The sequence below is a fragment of the Scardinius erythrophthalmus genome, assembly GCF_964197995.2.
Source record: "Scardinius erythrophthalmus genome assembly, chromosome: 20".
Taxonomy (NCBI): Eukaryota; Metazoa; Chordata; class Actinopteri; order Cypriniformes; family Leuciscidae; genus Scardinius; species Scardinius erythrophthalmus.
In genome coordinates this window covers 19,033,613-19,054,933 of record NC_138240.1, presented here as the reverse complement: position 1 = coordinate 19,054,933, position 21,321 = coordinate 19,033,613, and the positions used below count along the sequence as shown (strand labels likewise).

At 37.7% G+C, this 21,321-nt stretch overlaps 2 protein-coding genes across 2 annotated transcripts; one reads left to right on the top strand and one right to left on the bottom strand.

Moving 5' to 3' along the window:
* Nucleotides 1-3,876: 3,876 nt before the first annotated feature.
* On the bottom strand, nucleotides 3,877-16,098 carry LOC308680820 (uncharacterized protein). Its single transcript, XM_081349193.1, has 3 exons — nucleotides 14,159-16,098; nucleotides 13,944-14,063; nucleotides 3,877-6,789 (listed from the first exon to the last, which is right to left on the bottom strand). Exons 1-3 carry the CDS (start codon nucleotides 14,576-14,578, stop codon nucleotides 6,622-6,624), a joined length of 708 nt encoding a protein of 235 aa, XP_081205319.1. The 5' UTR covers nucleotides 14,579-16,098; the 3' UTR covers nucleotides 3,877-6,621.
* Nucleotides 8,724-11,698, top strand: LOC308680411 (E3 SUMO-protein ligase ZBED1-like; the record flags this gene model as incomplete). The annotated part of the gene is made up of 3 exons (XM_081348538.1): nucleotides 8,724-9,198; nucleotides 9,904-10,520; nucleotides 10,629-11,698. The coding sequence occupies 3 exons, from the start codon at nucleotides 8,724-8,726 to the stop codon at nucleotides 11,019-11,021; spliced, it is 1,485 nt and encodes a 494-aa protein (XP_081204664.1). The 3' UTR covers nucleotides 11,022-11,698.
* Nucleotides 16,099-21,321: the final 5,223 nt, after the last annotated feature.

Sequence of the window (21,321 nt, the reverse complement as noted above, 5' to 3'; positions counted from 1 at the left end):
GAAAAAAAAATACTATGGAAGTCAATGGGGTCCATCAACTGTTTGGTTACCGACATTTTTCAAAATATATTCTTTTGTGTTCAGCAGAAAAAAGAAATTCATACAGGTTTGAAACAACTTGAGGGTGAGTAAATGATGACCGTATTTTAATTTTTGGGCGAACTATCCCTTTAAGTGCGTATCATATGCACGCGAAAACTGCGTTTCATAAGAACTACAAATACAATTCGTGGTATTCGAACTTTCATGAGATCGGGCTGAGCAAACACATTTACGTTGTGGCAACGTCTGCGCGAAATTCAACAACTGAGAGACGACATTCTGACAATACATTTTTTTTATGCTAGATATCCCCCATTTAGCATATGTTATGTTTTGAGGTTAATTTTTAATTAGTCAGATGTTTGATAATTATAGCCTATACTTTTTAAATATGTTTTATCCTTATTATTATTTAATGGGCCTAACCGTAAATTAGAAACAAAAAACCTAAGTGTACACTTAGAAGAGTAAAAATGACAGAAGGTTACGTTAATTCAACTTTATTAAAACTGCATGGCAATCAATTTGCACTTCCAAAAGTCATACATTTGTGGAAAAAAAAAAACGAAATAAACGATTATACAAATTTATTTTAAGTATAATAAAATAAAACATAAAAAGCAAAGGCAGATCAGAACATTTAATGAACAAAACCGGGTTGTACATGGCAGACAGGGGAGCGTAACGTTAGTCGAAAGCCGGGCGATAAAAGAGGATACATCCACAAATCCAGAGTAGCAAAACTAAATAGCAGACAAATCAAAGGAAAAACTAAACATGTGTGCAAGCGGTTACCGAACATTTTTTTCTCTGTGAGTTTAAAAAAAAAAAAAAATAAACATTAACGTGCACCAAGTCTATGCGCTGTCTGTTTGGTTTCCATGGTGACGCGTCTAGCTTGTTACGTGACACACCGCAGCCACAACAGCGCTGAATGAATGATGATCTGCTTTTATGTAATTTTTCCTTTTTTACATTTGCTAGCTATGGCATGAAATATCTGATATTCCGATTGTCAAATATATGCAACGCATAACGCAAAGTATTGCAAGAAAAAGGCAAAATGAATGCGATCTTTAGACAATTTTTTAAATACTCGACGGGCCGGATTAAACAGCCTAACGGGCCGTAGTTTGCCCACCCCTGCTCTAGAGCCTTCCAGAGCTGAGATATGGAGATCCCACAAAGCATTTATTCCATTGGGTCAAATAGAGACTCGCATACAGTGAAATTTTGGGATGAAATTTGGCCCTTTTGCAGCTTTTTTTTTTTTTTGACGTTTTCTGGAAACCGGGACTAATTAGAGCTATTACAAATATGTCTCAAAAATGTTGTCAAATTAAAATTCTAACGTCGTCATTCAGCCATGGAAAACTTTTCTTCTGTGGACACAGTGTCTCGAAATCTCCAACTGTGGCCTGGCATCTCGGAAACTGAATGAGTGGCCGCTTTCTGTCGGTTTCCTCACTCAAAATTCTCATATACATTTCCTAGAAAAAAAAAATCCTTTGTAATTGTCTTACATATATAATATTATTATTATAATAATAAGCAACTTAAGGAGCAACTTGGCATTTCTGACTGACCATTTGCCATCTTGGTTTGGAGGGGGGGGGGGGGGGGGGAATCGAAACACAACGGCTTGCCACTTGGTTTAAATTTATATAGGATGATGCACCAGGGTGGGTCCACTGAAGAGGATGATGTGCAACTATGCCATCAAAACCCGTGCAAATTTAAGATTTTTTTTTATAGCTGTCCACTGTAGTGACCACTATGCATGAAAGGGTTAATTGTTATAGAAAAAAAAAATGTATCTTTTCTCTATATTTTATTTTCAATGATTTAACAAATAAATGCCATACATTCTTTGTCTGTATTTTGAGTTTCTTTTATGATGTTAGTACAGCTGCAGGGTGTGTGTGGGACTTCAGAGGTGAGAGAATTCCTGTTCTGTGGAGGGGTCAAGGGGGGGTCCCTTCTGTTCCTTGTGCTGTGGTGGGTGACAAGAGATAACACTATAAAAATGCTGGCCAACCTCCGCTCTGAGGCTCACTCTGCCTGCAGCTGAACTGTGGGTAGACTGGGAACATTTCTTGCAAGAAATCAATATCTTTTAAGGACAATTTGAATCCTGATGTCTCTTATGCCTGATGCTGTTTTGTTAGTTATTGTTTTGCCTTAACATTAATCCATATAAAACAGCGCTTAATCTTGCAAAGTACGTTTTGGTGTTACTGCTATCATTACGTTAGTAATTCATTAAGTTAACTATAAAGTGTCGCTATGTTGTGAGAAGGTATTCCTTTGCAGAGATCCCAACCCTAACTAAGCATTTAACAAACAGAAAAAAGTCGTGACATCTCATTGCCAGATGTTCTCCAGTCCTAAAAGTAAAACAAAAACACAAACAATCTGCATTTAAAAGATCTTTTAGAAAGTCATGGTCTATTTTGAGCCTTTGTCAGTGATGCTTGATTTCTTTCAAGACAACATACTCTGAAATACTTCCCATCCCATACATGAAAATAAAATACATGCTGTGTTGGTGATATCACAGGGCTGCCAACTCTCACGCTTTGAGCGTGAGACTCACGCAATTGACACTTTTCACACGCTCTCACGCCACACATCCATTTTCTCACGCACAGAAAAATTGCGGAGCAAAGAGGTACTTTTAATATTAAACTAATTCTCAGCTCTTAGATTCCGTCAATTTTATTACGAAATTAGACAAAAATACCTTTGGCGCTTGTAAATGTGACGTGACAGATCGCTGAGCGCCTTAGTTCAAGTGCTCGTGAACCGATCATCTGTTACAGTACAACTTACCGAAATCGACCAATTAGTGTTTTTCAACCACGGAAAGAGGTCAATATAACAGCAGGAGAACAATTATGTCACATAACGTTACATTTACCTCACGAAAGCCATTTAATGACCATAGCATGTTAATTGAAAAGAAAAAATAGCTAGAGAGGAGATTTTGCTGAGCACTATATTACATATTTATTATATTTTTACTTATGTCATTAAATAATTGTTATTATAACAAAAACTGCCTTATATTTAATTTAATTTGTTATTTTTAACCTTTAATAATACCAGCAGATTGGGCCCTCTATGTTTACAGCATTAGGTGAGTTTTTTTTTTCAATAAAATTTAAAATAAACATGTATCCAAATTAGTCAATATTGAATCAAAATCGGAATCAAATCACAAGAATGGAATTGAAATCTTGAAATTTTTGTCAAGCAATAATAAAAACTGTATCCTACCAGTCATTGTACAATGTAAACATTGTAACATGTTGTCACTAAACTTCATAAAATTCTATTTAGTTACCAAATGTTTTGACAATCACAATTAACCCCGCCAGCACTGTATGTATATATATATATATATATATATATTAAAATATTCTTACATAGGCTATATAAAATAAAATGACACAACCCTGTCTCTTTTTGTTAAATTTCAGTTTTATTGATCAATAATAGCAACTATGAAAGTATAAGTAGCCATACAAGTCAAGAAATAAAGTAATTAAACGATTCAGTCAAACATAAGTCAGCAGGCTACAACGTTAAAGATAAATAGCCTAAATAATTTAACGTTATATAAAATTATAAAACTAAACTTTGCCCTCAGCCAAAACGATTTGCCAGGGAACAAATTATAGATTAATGATATCAAAGATCGTCTGTTAGACATAGCCTACACATGACGAATTATATCTCATGTTTAACCACTCCACTAGACTAAGCGGCAAACGTCAGCAGCTCTGGCCGAGGTAAGGCTCTGCCAGGTGGGATACATGAGCGCTGAACGCCCGTTGATCCCTGTGGATCTCACATCTCCGAAAACGTCAGATCAAATTTTTAAATAGGCGCTATCTGTATAAACAAACAACATATTTGAGATTGAAACAACTACATTATCGACTGAAAAACTCTTAAAACTACATTTCGTGACACATTAACAGTAGTATTTTTAAATTTCGCGGTCTTTCTCCTGCTATTGACGCAACTTGAGATTTTAAATATTAGCTATAGAATATACACAATTTACATGTACAATATAAAATTTAATTTAATCTTACCTTGCATATAGCAGTGGGATTTAGCATTCATAAAGCTACCACATAATAACACTAAAACAGCTCACGTTAGCTACAAGTTATCGCGGGAACAGATTTAGATCAGGCATACTACTGGCATACTAATGGCGTCCTACGCCCGGACCCAATACACAGAGTAACCGTATTATTCATCACACCGGACTCTCTTCATCATCTGTGTCCAGCAGGGCGGGGATTATGCAGCTCATTTACATTTAAGGTGGTACACACCAAAACAGCTCTTTTTAAAACAGGCCCCAAAAATGACATTTTCAAATGATTATAATAAATTAACTGTGGGGTATTTTTTGCTGAAACTTCACAAATACATTCTGGGGACACCCAAGACCAATATTACATCTTGTAAAAAGGGGCATAATAGGTGCCCTTTAAAAAACAGAAAAAAGTCGTGACATCTCATTGCCAGATGTTCTCCAGCCCTAAAAGTAAAACAAAAACACAAACAATCTGTATTTAAAAGATCTTTTAGAAAGAATCTAAAAGTCAATGGATTGCAGCAGTACCGGCTAGCTAGCTAAGTTTTGACAGTAGCGACTAGCGAGATGAACACGTACGTCTGCCGTTCAGCCTTTTCAGTTTGAACCCGAGCTCACCGTATGCTTAAATCAGGAGAATAGCGCGGAAGACGATAGGCCTGAAGATTATCAGAGAGTTGAGGAAGCGAGAGTGGGGCAAAACAGATGGTGTCTGTACGGCAACTGCTTGCCAATGCCAAGCGAGAACGAGAGCGTTTGCTGTAAAGAGCTTCACTTTTTGTCAGCAGCTGTCCAGGGTAGGCTAAGTATAGGCAAAGAGTATAGAAGCCCAGGCTAGATCAGACAATCGTACTATCAGTATAAATAATTTAATAAGTCTTACCGCCCTCGTTTGCTTTATTTTCCCCAAGCATGTTGATGGTACGTTGGTATGTTGAACGCGCAAAAATACCCTCTCCTCCCTTACACTGAACAAAGTCAACACTGTTTTGCGTCATGTACATTTATAATCTTACAATTACGATATTGTTATTAAAAATTACAATTGCACTGAATTGCCTTGCACTACATAATTAAAAACTTAAATCTTAAGACTATACTGATATGCACTATTCCTTCCCTCTCCAATTGTTATTGTATATTTGGTTACACTTTATTTTAAGGTGTCATTGTTACAGTGTAATTAAACATTTAAGTACTGAGTAATATTAAGTAACTACATGTACTTACTATAGGGTTATAGGATTAGGATTTGGTTAAGGGTTAGTTGCATGTAATTATGCATAATTTACTGTTATTACTATGGTAAGTAGGCTACATGTAACATATGTAACAAGCACACTATAAGTGTTACCGTATCTTTTTTTTTGGTACATTTCTAAATTTCATAGTATTGTTATAGTGCATACTTCATTTTTTTCATTATTATATTTCATACTGACCTTTGTTTTTATTTTTTATATGTTAAGTGAGTGTTGCACTTTTAGAGCAAATATTACCAGAGTCAAATTTCTTGTTTGTTTGCACAAACCTGGCCAATAAAGCTGATTGTGATTCTGATGAAAACAAAGTAAAATGCTATAACAACATGCTTTGATTGTATTTACAGATACTCCGTGTATCACAGCACATTAAAAAAACTTTAATGCAGTTTGCCTCAATAAAGATGTTTTATGGGCGGCCCTCGTCAGCCTCCATGACCGACATAATGCTGGTCTACCAAATCGTAACCAGGTCACTAATAGGCAAGTCAAACGTGAACATGGTTATCTGAGTATGCCTACATAGTAGCCTACCTACACTGTAGCCAACAAATAGTGGAAAAAAAAGTAAACTGGACTATGCGCTTTCAGTGAAGGCTTCAGTTGTTTTATTGGTTAAGACAAGCAGCTTAAATCATTATTTCATAACGTAATAGTATAATTGTTTTCAAAATTCTGCCTTTTAGGTCTTACAGATATGTTTCATATCGTCAGTTTACATGGTGGATGCATGGCTGGCTAGGGAGAAGAGTCCGCAGAGTCATTCCATCATGTGCTGTTAACAAAATAAGAAACGTCTACTCTGAACCAAGTGGAATCTATACAGGGTTTGAATATGAAGACAATTATCGTGCAGAAGTAGATGAGGCATGGAGGCATTTTAATAACATATAGCTGGATAGTTGGCATTTGAAGGCATTTTGGCAAGAGCACAAGCTATGCTTGCAACAAAATAGGGTATCATACCAAATGTTTATGGTTTAAATATAAATGTTGCATGTACTCCTATATTAAATGTTTGTTTGAAGTACTACATGTGCTTGACTAGAATACAAAATTAAAGATATTGTACATTTGAACTATGCTGGTGTGTACGTCATGTGTTCGTAATGATGCAGCTACTTGAAACGTGAAAACTGCGTTTGAAAAATGATCTGTGATCTGGATAGTCTGTCTTGTGGAGCCATGACGTGTGTTGGATTAACTCTCATGCCCATGACTTGTTTTGAATCTAACACAGAGGAGAGAACATCTGCAATCATAGTCCTTTTCAACAGGCACTGGTCTTGCTCTGAATGCCTTGTGGACTTTGCTCCATGCGATTTTGAACTTGGGTTCTCCAACACTCTCCCCATCTTGAAAAACAGCCTGTTCAAAAACAGAAAAATGGAAAATAGATACAAGGTGATAGGAACAGTTTGATGTGCAATATCCAGTGTCACTATGGCTGCGTTTACACTTGGCATTAACATGCGATCACCGTGATCCGATCATTAGCCAATCAGGACACGGTGCGTTTACATTTGATCATATAAAGTAGCCTCTGTATCTGGATAACGATCGGATTTCTGTTTCCTGACTAATATTTAAAGGGATACTCCACCGTTTTTTCATATTAAACTATGTTATTCCCTTAAAGAGGCTACATGCGATTTTCTGAAATTTAAACTCGCGACTGACACCTGTGGCCAAAAAACGGAACTGCTCTTCCTTTCTGCTCGCTCTCGTACGTGCACACTTCACAAGTCATCTGCTGCAAAGAAGTCAACATTATGTTTACAGAGGTAAAAACAGTCAAATACATATATTGTTTGAGAAACTAAGTTTGTTTGCTGACTAGCGGTGGTGGCAGAGTGATCTGAAACGTGTAACATGAACGTGCTTGACGTTACATCCGCAGACAGCGCGCAAAAAATCCGACCTGACAGAAAATAGGAAAAATAGGATACAGGCTTATAGGTGCACCCACTGTGAGCTGACAAGGTGTCAGTATGCTCATCAGGAGATGTTTGAGTCATAAATGGTCAAATAAAAAGGCTATTGTTACGTTTATTTTGGGGAAAAAGTTGCATATAGCCTCTTTAAAGGGATAGTTCACCCAAAAATGAAAATTCTATCATTGTTTACTCACCCTCAAGTTGTTCCAAACCTGTATGAGTTTCTTTGTTCTGCTGAACACAAAGGAAGATATTTGGAAGAATGTTTGTAACCAAACAGATCTCGGTCCCCATTGACTACCATAGTATATTTTTTTCCTACTATGGAAGTCAATGGGGACCGAGATCTGTTGATTACAAACATTCTTCCAAATATCTTCCTTTGTGTTCAGCAGAACAAAGAAACTCATACAGGTTTGGAACAACTTGAGGGTGAGTAAATGATGACAGAATTTTCATTTTTGGGTGAACTATCCCTTTAATCGCTCAGGTGCGCGCCAACACTTTGATACGTTGATCTCCGATAACGTTGTCTCTTAGCGCGCTACGAAGACTCAAAAGGTACACCTTAACTACAGGTATACCTTTCCTACATGTGTTCTCCGAACTATACCTTAGGATTAGGGGTGCACGATATATCGAATCAATATCGTTATCGCGATATCACGTTGCTCGATATCATATCGAAAATCTTACGATAATTATGCGATATTTTGTTTATGATGCGGCGCGTCCGACATGCAGACGGAGTACTGAAGGAAAATGACAAATGAGCAAAAGAGCGTAGGAGGGCGGAGACTATAGCGCTGTGAAGCCTCCGACCGCGGGAACACAAATCAGTGAAGAAGACAAAGACAACAGAACACAAATCAATCAGTGAAGAAGACAGACAACAAAACGTAGCGAAAGAAAAGAGAGGACCTAAGAGAGCGAAGGGAGCAAAAGAAAGATCACAAAAGTAAGAAAATGAGTGTTGCTCAGGGAGAAGACAAAATAACAGAGATTAAAGAGGAGACTTTTGTGGCCAAAAGTAATGCGTCCTCCTCGGTAGTTTGGCAATACTTTGGCTTTGAGCCAACAGATGTTGCACAGGCTAATGCACTATGCAAAACGTGTCGAATGGTGGTAAGCCGTACAAAAGGCAATACAACAAACCTATTTTCGCATCTTAAGAACCACCACAAGCCACTTTACGATGAGTGTATGATACTACCCCGCAAAAAACCTGTTGCCGTTAATACGCCACTGCGAGCCAAACAAGCCTCGCTAGCGAGTGCTTTTGCTAGTGGCACAAAGTACGACAAGAACTCAAAGAGACATACCGAAATCACCAATGCTATAACGTACTATTTGGCAAAAGATATTATGTCCATCCACACAGTGGAAAAGAAAGGATTCAAGAAGCTTCTGGATGTTCTAGACAAACGGTACCAAATCCCATCCCGCACATATTTCTCACAGGTAGCTATCCCACAACTTTATGAACAGTGCAGAAAGGCGGTGCAGGCAGAGTTTGGAGTCGGAAAGATCGAATATTTTTCATCCACGACCGACCTGTGGTCCAGCCGCACTACGGAACCGTACATAAGTCTCACGGTGCACTATATTACGCCCGAGTACGAACTCGTCAGCAAATGCCTTCAGACTTCCTACTTCCCCGAGGACCACACGGGACAAAACATCTCCGTTGGCCTAAGGGATGCCCTGTATTCATGGGGGTTGCTTCCAGAGCATCAGGTGGCTATAACGACTGACAACGGGACCAATATAAAGAAGGCTGCAGAACTCAACAAATGGCAGAGGCTCCAATGCTTTGGACACCTGTTGCACAATGCTGTTGGTAATTATTATATTATATTATATTATATTTGTAACTTTAATTAAATGTATAAGGGAAAGGATTTTTATTAGTGTACTGTATATACTTACTAACATAACATAACATGTATAATTCTCGAAGCTTAGCTGACACAATCATATATTTATTTTAAACGATACATTTCATAAAACTGAAAAGTGAAAAGATACTCATTTAAATAAACCTTTTTTCCTTTATTGTTGCTATAACTTGTTTTAATAGATACAAAGTGCTACATGTATTATGCCTTGTGTGATTATGACTAGTGGTAGAATTTAATTAATCTGACACAGCTTTAGTTACTTGTTACTTTTTAAATATAGATTTTTGCACACAGAACAGTTTATAAAGTTCTGTTTTATAAATGTAACTACAAACAGCCATATAATGGCCTATAAGTCCAGCTGAAATGATTAGACCATTTAAACATTCTAAAACGTGATGATTTTTATACATTCTAAAACTTTATATACATTTACCAGATGATATACACATACTTTTGCAGGACTTTTACTTGTAAGAGTATTTCTACAGTGTGGTATTAGTACTTTTACTTAAGTAAAGTGTGTGTGTGTGTGTGTGTGTGTGTGTGTGAGAGAATCACTGATGGTGATGACTTGGTGTTTATTTAGAAAAAAAATAATATATTAACATTTTGATTTTGTCTTTACTTCATTTTATCTCTAGAAAACGCAACTAAAGATGATGCTCGCATTGACAAGGCTACAAAGTTGTGCAAAAAGATAGTGGGACACTTTTCTCACAGCTGGAAGAAGAGGAGAGCTTTGACAGAGGCACAGAAGGAGCTCAACCTTCCAGAGCACGCACTGGTTACAGAATGCCCAACCAGATGGGGATCCAAGCAGCACATGATTGAAAGGGTGCTGGAGCAGCAGAAGGCGGTGGCTTTGGTTCTCTCGGCCGACAAGAGCCACAGGCACTTGGTACCGACTTGGCAGGACATTGAGGTTCTTGAATCGATAAACAAGGCGCTTTCTCCCCTGCAGGACTTCACCGATGCACTGTCAGGGGAGAGCTACGTCAGTGTATCTTCTGTAAAGCCAGTCCTCCATCTTCTGAACACTCAAGCTCTGATTCGAGATGAAGAGGACACTGAGCTTACCCAGTCCATCAAATCAAAGGTCCTCCAGTACCTGAATGCCAAATGGGATCAGGCCACAGAAGATCTGCTGGACATGGCATCCTTTGTGGATCCAAGATTTAAAACAAAATATGTCAGTGAGGAGCGCGTCCCAATTCTCACGACCAGGGTACTATCAGAGATGAAAGAAATCGCAAGAAAGGTAAATGTTTTTGAAAGTAAATTATGACTAGTGTGGTGGATACAAAAAAAATCTAATTTATTACCAAATGCCAAATGTTCTATTTATTTTTATTCAGTGGTCTTTCAGAACAGCGGCACTGAGCCCCGGGATCAGACAGTCCCACTCCCAGCCCCACCTCCATCAAAAAAGCCCAGGAGGTCGTTGGGGAGTCTGCTGAAGAGCAGCACCACCACACCAGCTGTACAGGTTCTGGTAGATGATGCCGTCACAGCTGAGTTCAACAGCTACCTCCTCACCCCCTCCATTGACAGCGAAGATGATCCCTTAGCCTGGTGGAAGTGTCACAAAGTGAGCTACCCCTCTTTGAGCAAGCTGGCAAGAAAGTATCTGTGTATCCCGGCAACTAGTTCACCATCGGAGAGAATATTTAGTACAGGGGGAAACATTGTGACGGCTCATCGTTCACGACTTAAACCAGCTATGGTTGACATGCTCGTCTTTTTGACTTGCAATCTGTAGTCCACCTGTGAGTTGCCGGGGAAAGTGCAAACTGCCTTCTAAAGCACGGTTGTTGATGGGCCCTGTTTCTCTTGACATTTTCTGTTTACTTGTTTTTTTTAGATTTGTTACTGTTTCTAACATTTCCTGTTCTATAGACATTCTCTTTATTTATTTTATACTGTACAACCAGTAAAACATGTATTTTTCGCATTATTTTGTACTGTACAACCAGTAAAACATGTATTGTTCTCGTTATTTATTTTATACTGTAGAAGCAGTAAAACATGTATTGTTCTCGTTATTTATTTTATACTGTACAACCAGTAAAACATGTATTGTTCTCGTTATTTATTTTATACTGTACAACCAGTAAAACATGTATTGTTCTCGTTATTTATTTTATACTGTACAACCAGTAAAACATGTATTGTTCTCGTTATTTATTTTATACTGTACAACCAGTAAAATATGTATTGTTCTCGTTATTTATTTTATACTGTACAACCAGTAAAACATGTATTGTTCTCGTTATTTATTTTGTACTGTACAAAAAGTAAAACATGTATTGTTCTCGTTATTTATTTTATACTGTACAACCAGTAAAACATGTCCTGTTCTGTGGACATGGATATTTTTTATTTATTCATGTTGTACCAGTTCAATATGAGTTTCATATGAAATAAACCTTGTGTTGTAAGAACTTGTTTTATTTGTTATGAACCTATTTTGATGCGTTTTTCCATAAATTTTGTAATTTTACATGTGTTTAAAAATATCGAAATTAATATCGATATCGCAAAATTCATTATCGATATCGCAATATCAATTTTTTTCAATATCGTGCACCTCTACTTAGGATGTTGCTTAAGGTAAACCTTCTTAAGTTCGACCTTAGCAGGCGCTGTCCATGGTGGAGGCGCTGAATAGGTTGATATCGATGCCTCGATGATCGATTGTGCGCTCTTTCCTTCACAGCGGTATAGGTAAAGTATTGAGAAAACAATGTTCTTTATAAAGAAGCGTTTTAGAAATAGTACAAACTGCATTTATCGGGGCTCATTGAAATATGTACATGCAGAAATAAATATGAGTATGTGTTTATAATTTAGCAAGTGTGCAATCCCAAACCCTCACGGCCATAAGTGTGTTAATGTTCTCCACAACGTATGCTGATTATCCACCAGCCATGTAGTTGACATACACTAACTGGCTCCGCGGACGGCGCCGTCTTTGATTTAAAACAAGTACTCGCTGTCTCGCTGCCATAGCTATAAAGTTTGTGCAACTCATCTTTCTTTATATAGACTCCTAAGCCTTTTCTGTCAAATGGTTCGCCAGCTGATGTGCCTTAGGATAGTAATTAAAAAAGCTAACAACCATTAGTGTATGGAAACTTTATTAATGAAAACACTTCCATACACTGGGTGTAGGCTATAACAACTTAAGTATTTTATGTGTAACATTTTAAAGTAAAGTAAAAATGTAATTTTAATACTAAATCAGATTTTATATTAAATGTTCATATAAAATTTTCTATGTGTAATTAAACTGCGATGTAAAAAAGCTTTTTGCGTAGTGGTGGCCACTAGCGGTATGAACCGTCAGCAGTGATAAGGTATAGCTAAGAGCGCTCCAGACCAACCTTACGAACGTATGACTTACAGAAGGTATACTTAACTAAGAAGGTTTCGGAAACCACGTATTAACGATAAGGTACTTCTTAAGGTACAACTTAAGAACGACGTAGCGTTAAGGTAGTTTCGGAGAACGCACCCCAGTATATTCAATGGTATCTAACAGCAATGAATTTAGAAGTGACCAAACACATAAACGTTTTTCCTATTTAAAAACAAAAGGATAACTATAATGTATGGCAGAATAGCACTTTTGGGAGTACTTCGACTCGGCGCAGTAAAAAGTCACGCCTGATCCTCTTCCCACTATAGACCTTTCTCACAATAACCGGATATACGTTATCGTTGTGGAAGCGGAGTTCCTGTCAAGCGTCAACACACCAGAAAAACATAAACCCGGGCAAGTTTAAAATGGATCAAAGAGTCTACACAACTTCATTAACGGATTTGCCAAATATTACATTTGCTGATGTGACGACTCGTGGAGGAAAACTTCGTCACCAAAAAGAAAAAACGAAATAAAGGGTAAAAAATTTTCCACGAGGAATTTGTCCATAAACATCAAGGTAAGTAGAGAGCGAGGCTAACTAAAATGACACATCATTAGTGTGTCAATAGCTCTTGCTAGTTGCTTGTGCCATTTGTTTATGGTGCCTTGACTGCGGAGGAAGTAGATTACCACGACGATTGCGTATTTCCGGTCACAAATACGGAAGTTGTGGAGAAAGGTCTATTGACAGAAGTGAGAGGAAGAGGATCAGGCGTGACTCTTTACTGCGCCGAGTTGAAGTACTTGCAAAGTGCTATTCCGCCATACATTGTAGTTATCCTTTTTAACCCGCTTAAAAAAGCATCGCGTTTTATTTTGTGTCACCATACTTGGTCGTATAACTACTCGTGTAACTGTTTTTAAATAGGAAAAACGTTGATGTGTTTGGTCACTTCTAAATTCATTGCTGTTAGATACCACTGAATATACTGGGGTAAGCTAAGTGCTATCAAAGTTTCGGCGCACACGAGAGCGATTAAGTGCACGCACTGAGATGAGAGAGGTATGCATCAACTCGTCTTAGTTAAGGGAATAACATAGTTTAATATGAAAAAACGGTGGAGTATCCCTTTAAATATTAGTCAGGAAACAGAAATCCGATCGTTATCCAGATACAGAGGCTACTTTATATGATCAAATGTAAACGCACCATGTCCTGATTGGCTAATGATCGGATCACGGTGATCGCATGTTAATGGCAAGTGTAAACGCAGCCATAGTGCTTGCAAATGATAGGATTTATTACAGTTCACACACCTGTTCCCTGTTCACATTGTTGTTATGATCCAGAGCAGCAAGCATGGAGGCATGGATCATCACATCATATCCAAAATGTGTTCTCTTTGGGAGGTATTTCAGGTACATGGAGTGATACACCTGAAACAAATTTGAATTTGAAATTAAACTATTAAAATATGTGAGTCACATCATAATGAATGGCATATTTATTAAATGTCTGTATTTGATCATACCTCTAGTTTTGTTGTGTGGATGCACTTTGTCAGATGATCCAGGTCTTTCAAAAGCCGCTTGTGTTTCACAACCTTCACAAGTGCGTTGTGGGCTTCAGATCCTGGCTTTAACCAAAGCTTTCTTCTCTGGTTCGTCTCATCAAGGGGCTCATGAGCACATTGGTGATAGTGCCTGTTCCCAGGCCAGTCGTGTCGGTTGGTAACATGGTGTATTACAGATATCCACTTCTCTTTCAACACTTCGGCATTACCCTCACAGGTTTGTGCACTCCACCAGAAATGATTTATAATGGATGGAATCCACTGTCCCAGGCCTTCACATTCCCTTCTCTTAGCTTCAGTTGCCAATTTTTTGGACACTCCTTTTGCCACATGCCAAGGGTCAAATTCATGGTGTTTTTCTGGATTACTGACCCTCATTTCTTTGACGATTTGTGGATGTCTGTCAGTGGAGATGGTTGAGACCTTCACTCCATTTTTTTCTATGGTTTTGAGAGCATCTTTCCATGGTATTAGAGCTCGAAACTTGGGTGCAGCTTATTACCTTGAAGTCCATAACCTTTTCACTCTGTGCATCTAAAAAAGTGTATGTACAGTATTTTGCTGAGTGCCCCGGAGAGTCACACCGGCCATCTCCACAGAGTTCAACAACTTCTTGCGATTTCATGTTAGTTAACACTGTACTCTGCTCTTTAATTCACATTTTTTTCAATGACAGGAAACACAAACTTCTTCCTCAGTGATGTGTATGTGTCTTCACTTATTGTTTTGAGGTTCATGTTACTACAGAAACGCTCAAATTCTCTTGCTCCAATTTAGCAAAATGGATGCCACTGAAGAAAACTGATGCTGTTAAAAGCAGGTTTCCTGTCCCTTTAGTCCCGGTCAGAGTAGGCTGAGACTGCCATCTGTAACTACAGCTGTTAGCACATGTGAGCTCTAGTGTCAACTGTGATCCTTAATTTTTTAGCTCTTTCACTTCTTCCTGGACAATCAGGGAGCCACACTTTAAACAACGCTGAAGCAATTGGTTTAACTGTTCCTCAAAAACTAGAAAAAGCCTATTTTCTTTATGTGTGTTAGTTGAAGCTTGTGATTCCTGGGTGCTTTGAGAAAACTCAGATGAACTTGCAATGTATTCTGGATCACAGTGACTGTACTGTGGTTGACTCTGTTCACTAAGTTCATCATCTGAGAGGAACAGATCCTGGGAGTTATCAACGTCATCCTCCTGTACAGGTTTGCCCAACTCAATTTCATGTTTACCTGTGTAAGTATGGTCCTTTTTTACCGAGTAGTCCACATCAGCTGACCACTGTAACGTTACCGCTGCATCCGACTTGTAAACATCTGTCTGCGTTGCTGCATCGGTCATACTTGGAGAACACTGTAGGCCTACAGTTACGAATTTATTAACAGCATCTGGTGGATTGTCGGCTACCTCCATGATCGCGTAGTGTCTGATGATTCGTCTTCCGCAACGAAAGGAGCGGGTTGTTTACATCTTAGCAGGAGAGTGTCCAGAGTCTCTTGCCTTTGACGCTTGTTAGCGCGGCTTTCACTCGCTACGCGCAGACGTTTAGGCTCCTTGTGGGGGAAAATTGAAGGCACAGCATTTGGTTTTAGCCTTTGCTTGCAACCAGCTGCACCTGTGAACTCTTTTAGCCGACTAAATGCCTCAAATGCATCAGGGCTGAAGTGACGGGAACACAGCCGTGGGTCTTTAGGGAGTTGTACTCGTCCACAAGAAACTTCCCACTCTTTTCGTATTTTTTTCTCCTTTGGAAAGCAGTGGAGGCTTACATCACTCCCCTTATTTCCTTTGGATTGGAAATTGCAACCAAACGCTGCGCAATGTGGCATTATATTAACGTTTACGATGTAGCTACAGTTTACAGCGCCATTAGCTCACCTCTCTCTGCTCTGAACGCAACCAATACACGTCATCGACCCAGAATGCACTGCGCGCGCAAAAATAATAGCTGCCTTTGTAGCTCAAATTCTGTAAAACACTTTGAGGATTTTTTAAATAACGAAAATATTTTATGTATTTATAACTATGTATTTTGTAGGAGAGAGCAATTGTAGCATATTTAGGCCTATGTGTCTTAATAATCGGGGTTCCTTTTAAGCACTGCGGGTACGGGCGGGTGCGGGTTTACAAAATCGGACCTGTGCAGGACTGAACTGAATGTGATGTGTGTTTAATAAAGTATTACCTATACAGACTAATTTATCAAATAAGTGATAGATTTTTAAAACAAGTAGAAAATGTGTTTATAATAACGCAATTTACACAATTGAAATCAACATCCTTTTAACATTAGGTGAGCAAACCAATTGACCCTTCGCAAAGACCCGCCCACCTTAGTTACTGTCGCTATGTCCGACAAGCTAGCTGCTCTCACGCCACACCGTGTTCTCATGCAGTGAAAAATACATCGCGGAGCAGAGAGGAGACTGACAACACGCTGACAGACAGGACAGACCAGGTTACTTTTCGGTTACTTTTGATCTTAAACATTAAACAAAGTCTCACCTTTCAAATTTGGTCATTTTTTTAAAGAAATTGAAACGATACATACCGTTTTGTGGCTCTTAAATGTGTCTGACAGATCGCTGTAGAGCATCAGTTAAAGCTGCTCGTCAACCGATCATCTCTTCCTTCTAGTTCATTTATAGCACCATCAAATAAACATGAATGAACATAAGAAGGAATGTTGTTTTAAACCGCGGAAAGGCGTCAGTAGTACATTCCGTTTTTCAAGTTAAAATCCTCCCATGTTAATCTGCTATCTCTCCTGCCTGCTTTGTCGGACAAAATGGCGGATTATGATTGGTTAGATCGCCTGTCAATCAAGCTCCCTGCAAAGGGTCAATTAGATCGATTTTATGTTGATTCTATAGAGCTGGTAAGTCCCGCCCCTTCCGCTAATCCCCCTGGACCTCTAGGTTGAAAAATCGTTAATGCAAGTGAATAGGAGAAAATAATTATTTTCTGGTCCCGTTTGAATTTTGCCATGAATGTGAACATATGTTGTCTGTGAATTTTTTATATAACTTTTCGTGTAAAGAATGCTACAATTTAGCGGGTAGAAGTTTGATACGGTTAGACTTTGTGTGAGAGCACTTTGTGGACTACAACTCTTCGCTGCTTTCGACGCATTTGAAACGTCAACACCACTCGCACATGGACACTCCCAGCAAGCAATTTTGCGTCTAATAGACGTCTAATAGACGTCTAAACATAGCCTAGACGTCTAGGCTAAAATCAGGCTAATTTTGGGCTGTCAGTGAAAATCTAATAGACGTCTAACCATAGCCCAAGAATAGACGTCTAACCATAGCCCAAGAATAGACGTCTAACCATAGCCCAAGAATAGACGTCTAACCATAGCCCAAGAACTAATCATTAATTAGACGGCTATTAAACGACTACATATATACGTCTAATAGACAGTCAATATGGGTCTAGGCTAAAACAAGGCTGAATTTGGGCTGTCAGTGAAAATCTAATAGACGTCTAACCATAGCCCAAGAATAGACGCCTAACCATAGCCCAAGAACTAGTCATTAATTATACGGCTATTAAACGACTACATATATACGTCTAATAGACAGGCAATATGGGTCTAGGCTAAACCAAGGCTGAATTTGGGCTGTCAGTGAAAATCTAATAGACGTCTAACCATAGCCCAAGAATAGACATCAATTACACTACATATACATGTAATAGACAACAAAATGAGGCATAAGGATTTTCACTCAAATATAACAGGTTCTCATAAAGGAAAATCCATCCAAACTAATTGAATATAAAGGATTTATTTAGAACAATTATATTAACAACTTAGACAACATTCAAACATAAAAATGAACATAAAATAGTGGAAAATTTGTAAAACGACTTAAGATACTAAAATTTTTAAAAATTAATTGTTAGCTTTATATTCATAACCACCACTCCCTGCTCTCCCTGATGCTTGTTTAAAAAGACCAGAAATTTAATTTTTTATTTCCCATTCAGTCGCCGAAGGAAAGTTGGTCATCACTGCGTCTGTCAAATAAGAAAAAGAAAAATATTATTGCTCAAGAAAAGCATTGTTGACAATCATTTTTAACTAATTACAGTCATTCACTTTTGCTAGGTTGCACACTAGAGCTGGCCAATATAGAGTTAACGGAATATAGATTGAGACTATATAATTTATATCAATATTATTAATAAATTAATATCAATAATTGAAATTTTTTGCCTGCATAATGGTGATGCACTAATTATATATATATATATATATATATATATATATATATATATATATATATATATTAGGGGTGTAACGATACACGTATTGAACGATTCTGTACGAGGCTTTTGGTTCGATTTCAGTATGGATTTTTAAACAGAACTGTTCATTAGACAATTTTTCCTTCTAACCAAAATTTTTTAATTACAAATGTAGGCACGTCAAAAAGCCTGCTCTTAATGTAAGAGAAATCATAACAAATCGATGACAACAATCATGCTCTTTCAGGTAGTGACCATATAGACCTGCATTATATGACTGACTGACAAGAACGGTTTGACCCTAAAATATCAAAATTAAAACTACTGCGGAAACAAAGACACCTACATATTGGATGCCCTTAAGGTAAGCTAAAACATACCAAAATTTAATTTCAAAGCAAACTATCCCTATAAATCATTCTTTATCACTTACTCATATAACTCTAATAAACATAAAAGGATACTTATAGGGGTAGTTCACTTAAAAAGAAAAAAAAAATCATGTAATCATTTACTCACTTTCACTTGGTTCCAAACCTGGATGGCTTTCTTCTGTTGAACACACACAAAAAATATATATTATGAATAATGTTGGTAACAAGACATTTAATGGTAGTCAGTGACAAGTGTTCTGTATATTCAATTGCTGTAGTTTGTTGACTGATTGCTGGATAATTTGCGATAGTGTCTTTAAAGTGGATTACATCACTCCAGTTCTGATGTTTTTACACTGGCTATCTGTCTGTCAAAGAATTAATATCAAAATACTACAGTTAGTTATTAAATTAACATTTTAAGGCCAAAGTAAATTTCTAATCTTCTGATGCATTATGAACCATCCAGAGCAGACCTCTCAGGTCATCTGGGACAGTAGCCACTAGCCAGCTACTTTTATATCCCCAAAGTCAAAAGAAAACATGGAGAAGCAGCATTCAGTTTTTATGCACCATATATCTGAAACAAATTCACTGAAAACTGAATGTATGCTGCATATTTGAATTCTTTTAAATCAAGTTTAAAGACTTTACTGTTTGCCACTACCTTTTATTAATTGGAAAGGAACAAATATTTTTTTTATAATTTCTTTTCATGTTGCATATGTTGCTGTTAAGTTTTATGTAAAGTACTTTGAAAATTTGCATTAAATCAAAAACTATTATTACTTACTCTAATCTAATATAAAAACAAAAATATATTAGTATCTTTAATAATAAAATGATAAGTTTCATAGTTTCATGAAACTTCTCATTTTAAAAATAAAATAAGTTTCATAGTTTCATGCTTACCACCTTGAATTTAGATACATTTTAGATTAAGGGCACAGTTGCAATAACACGTGCAGGTAACGTTAACTTGTTGGAGAAAAATAGTAGGCTTACTCTGCATTGGTAATGTTAAAATGTCACGGTCTACACATTATAAAAACTAACTACTTTAAACAATAAACATAACAAAAATAACACGCATACTTACAAGATCGAAGTAGAAATTTGAAGGTTTTCAGAGTGTCGCTCGCCCGTTGCTCTCCGACAGCTGCCTCGTGTAAAATAAAATTGAAAATGGAGGAAATGTGTATCGCGAGATCTGGCTAAAGTGATCTAGTCGCGCAATGCCAGTAGTCCCAGTAGTCATGTCTCAGTAGTGTTTCGATTGTGCCATCTAGCGGTTGAGAAATGCAATTGCATTTGATTTAATTTGAAATGATAGACAGCCATATCGTAGATTATGTATGAATGTTATGTTTATGTGTGACAGCAAACATTAAGCTGTGTGAGCGAAAACATTTTTAAGACTAATATTCTTATACTATATCGCTGGTCTGAATCAGGGCTATAGCCAAGCCGTACGTAGACCAGATTGCCTTCATTTCGCCAGGTGGGCTAAAGCAGACCGCAGCCCGTCCAATTCAGAGCTAAATCGTGATTACAGATCGACCATGTCTTGAAATGACACATTGAACCTTGTAGATATCATTACCAATGCGAACATGATGCAATATCAACCATTTCATGCACTGCCTGGCAAAAAACTACAATTAATCAGTTTTGACTAAAAGTGGGCTACAATAGCCGGGTCTGAATATGAGCTAAATCGTGGCTACGCATAGCCTACACATATAACATGTAAAATAAAGCAAACCAAACAACTTGTAATCACAGAAGACTTTGCTTACATGATGGAATATCATACATCTCACAAGTTATTTTGGAAAAAAATACATTTATCCAGATTAAATGTTATTTGGGCTAAAAGTGGGTTACGCATAGCCGGGTCTGAATACGAGCTAAATCGTGGCTACGCACAGCCTATAACATGTAGCCTAAAATAAAGTAAGCCAAACAACTTGTAATCACGGTAGACTTTGCTTACATGATGGATCATACATCTATCAAGTTATTTTGGGAAAAAAAATACATTTATCCAGATTAAATGTTATTTGGGCTAAAAGTGGGTTACGCATAGCCGGGTCTGAATACGAGCTAAATCGTGGCTACGCACAGCCTACACATATAACATGTAAAATAAAGCAAACCAAACAACTTGTAATCACAGTAGACTTTGCTTACATGATGGAATATCATACATCTCACAAGTTATTTTGGAAAAAAATACATTTATCCAGATTAAATGTTATTTGGGCTAAAAGTGGGTTACACATAGCCGGACTATATCGGGTCTATATTTAACCCAGACGTTGAAAAGACGGCTATTGCTTGCTGGGCTAGCTCACGGATCCCGCTAAACATGGCTGTAGGCTTGTTCGACTTCATGCAGCTCTGTGCAGACCGATCGGCGGCTGACTTGAAGCAGTGCATGCCGGTTAGAAATTTTGTCCGACTTGATCCAGCGCCGACGCCACGTGACTCTGACGTAT

What these genes read in the sequence shown, in the direction of transcription:
- LOC308680820 (XM_081349193.1), bottom strand. Translation starts at nt 14,578, where the DNA reads ATGAGGGTCAGTAATCCAGAAAAACACCATGAATTTGACCCTTGGCAT. An exon ending in TCCACACAACAAAACTAGAG is followed by an intron (nt 14,064 to 14,158) that starts GTATGATCAAAT and finishes AATTTGTTTCAG; the next exon opens with GTGTATCACTCCATGTACCT. An exon ending in ACAATGTGAACAGGGAACAG is followed by an intron (nt 6,790 to 13,943) that starts GTGTGTGAACTG and finishes GTTTTTGAACAG; the next exon opens with GCTGTTTTTCAAGATGGGGA.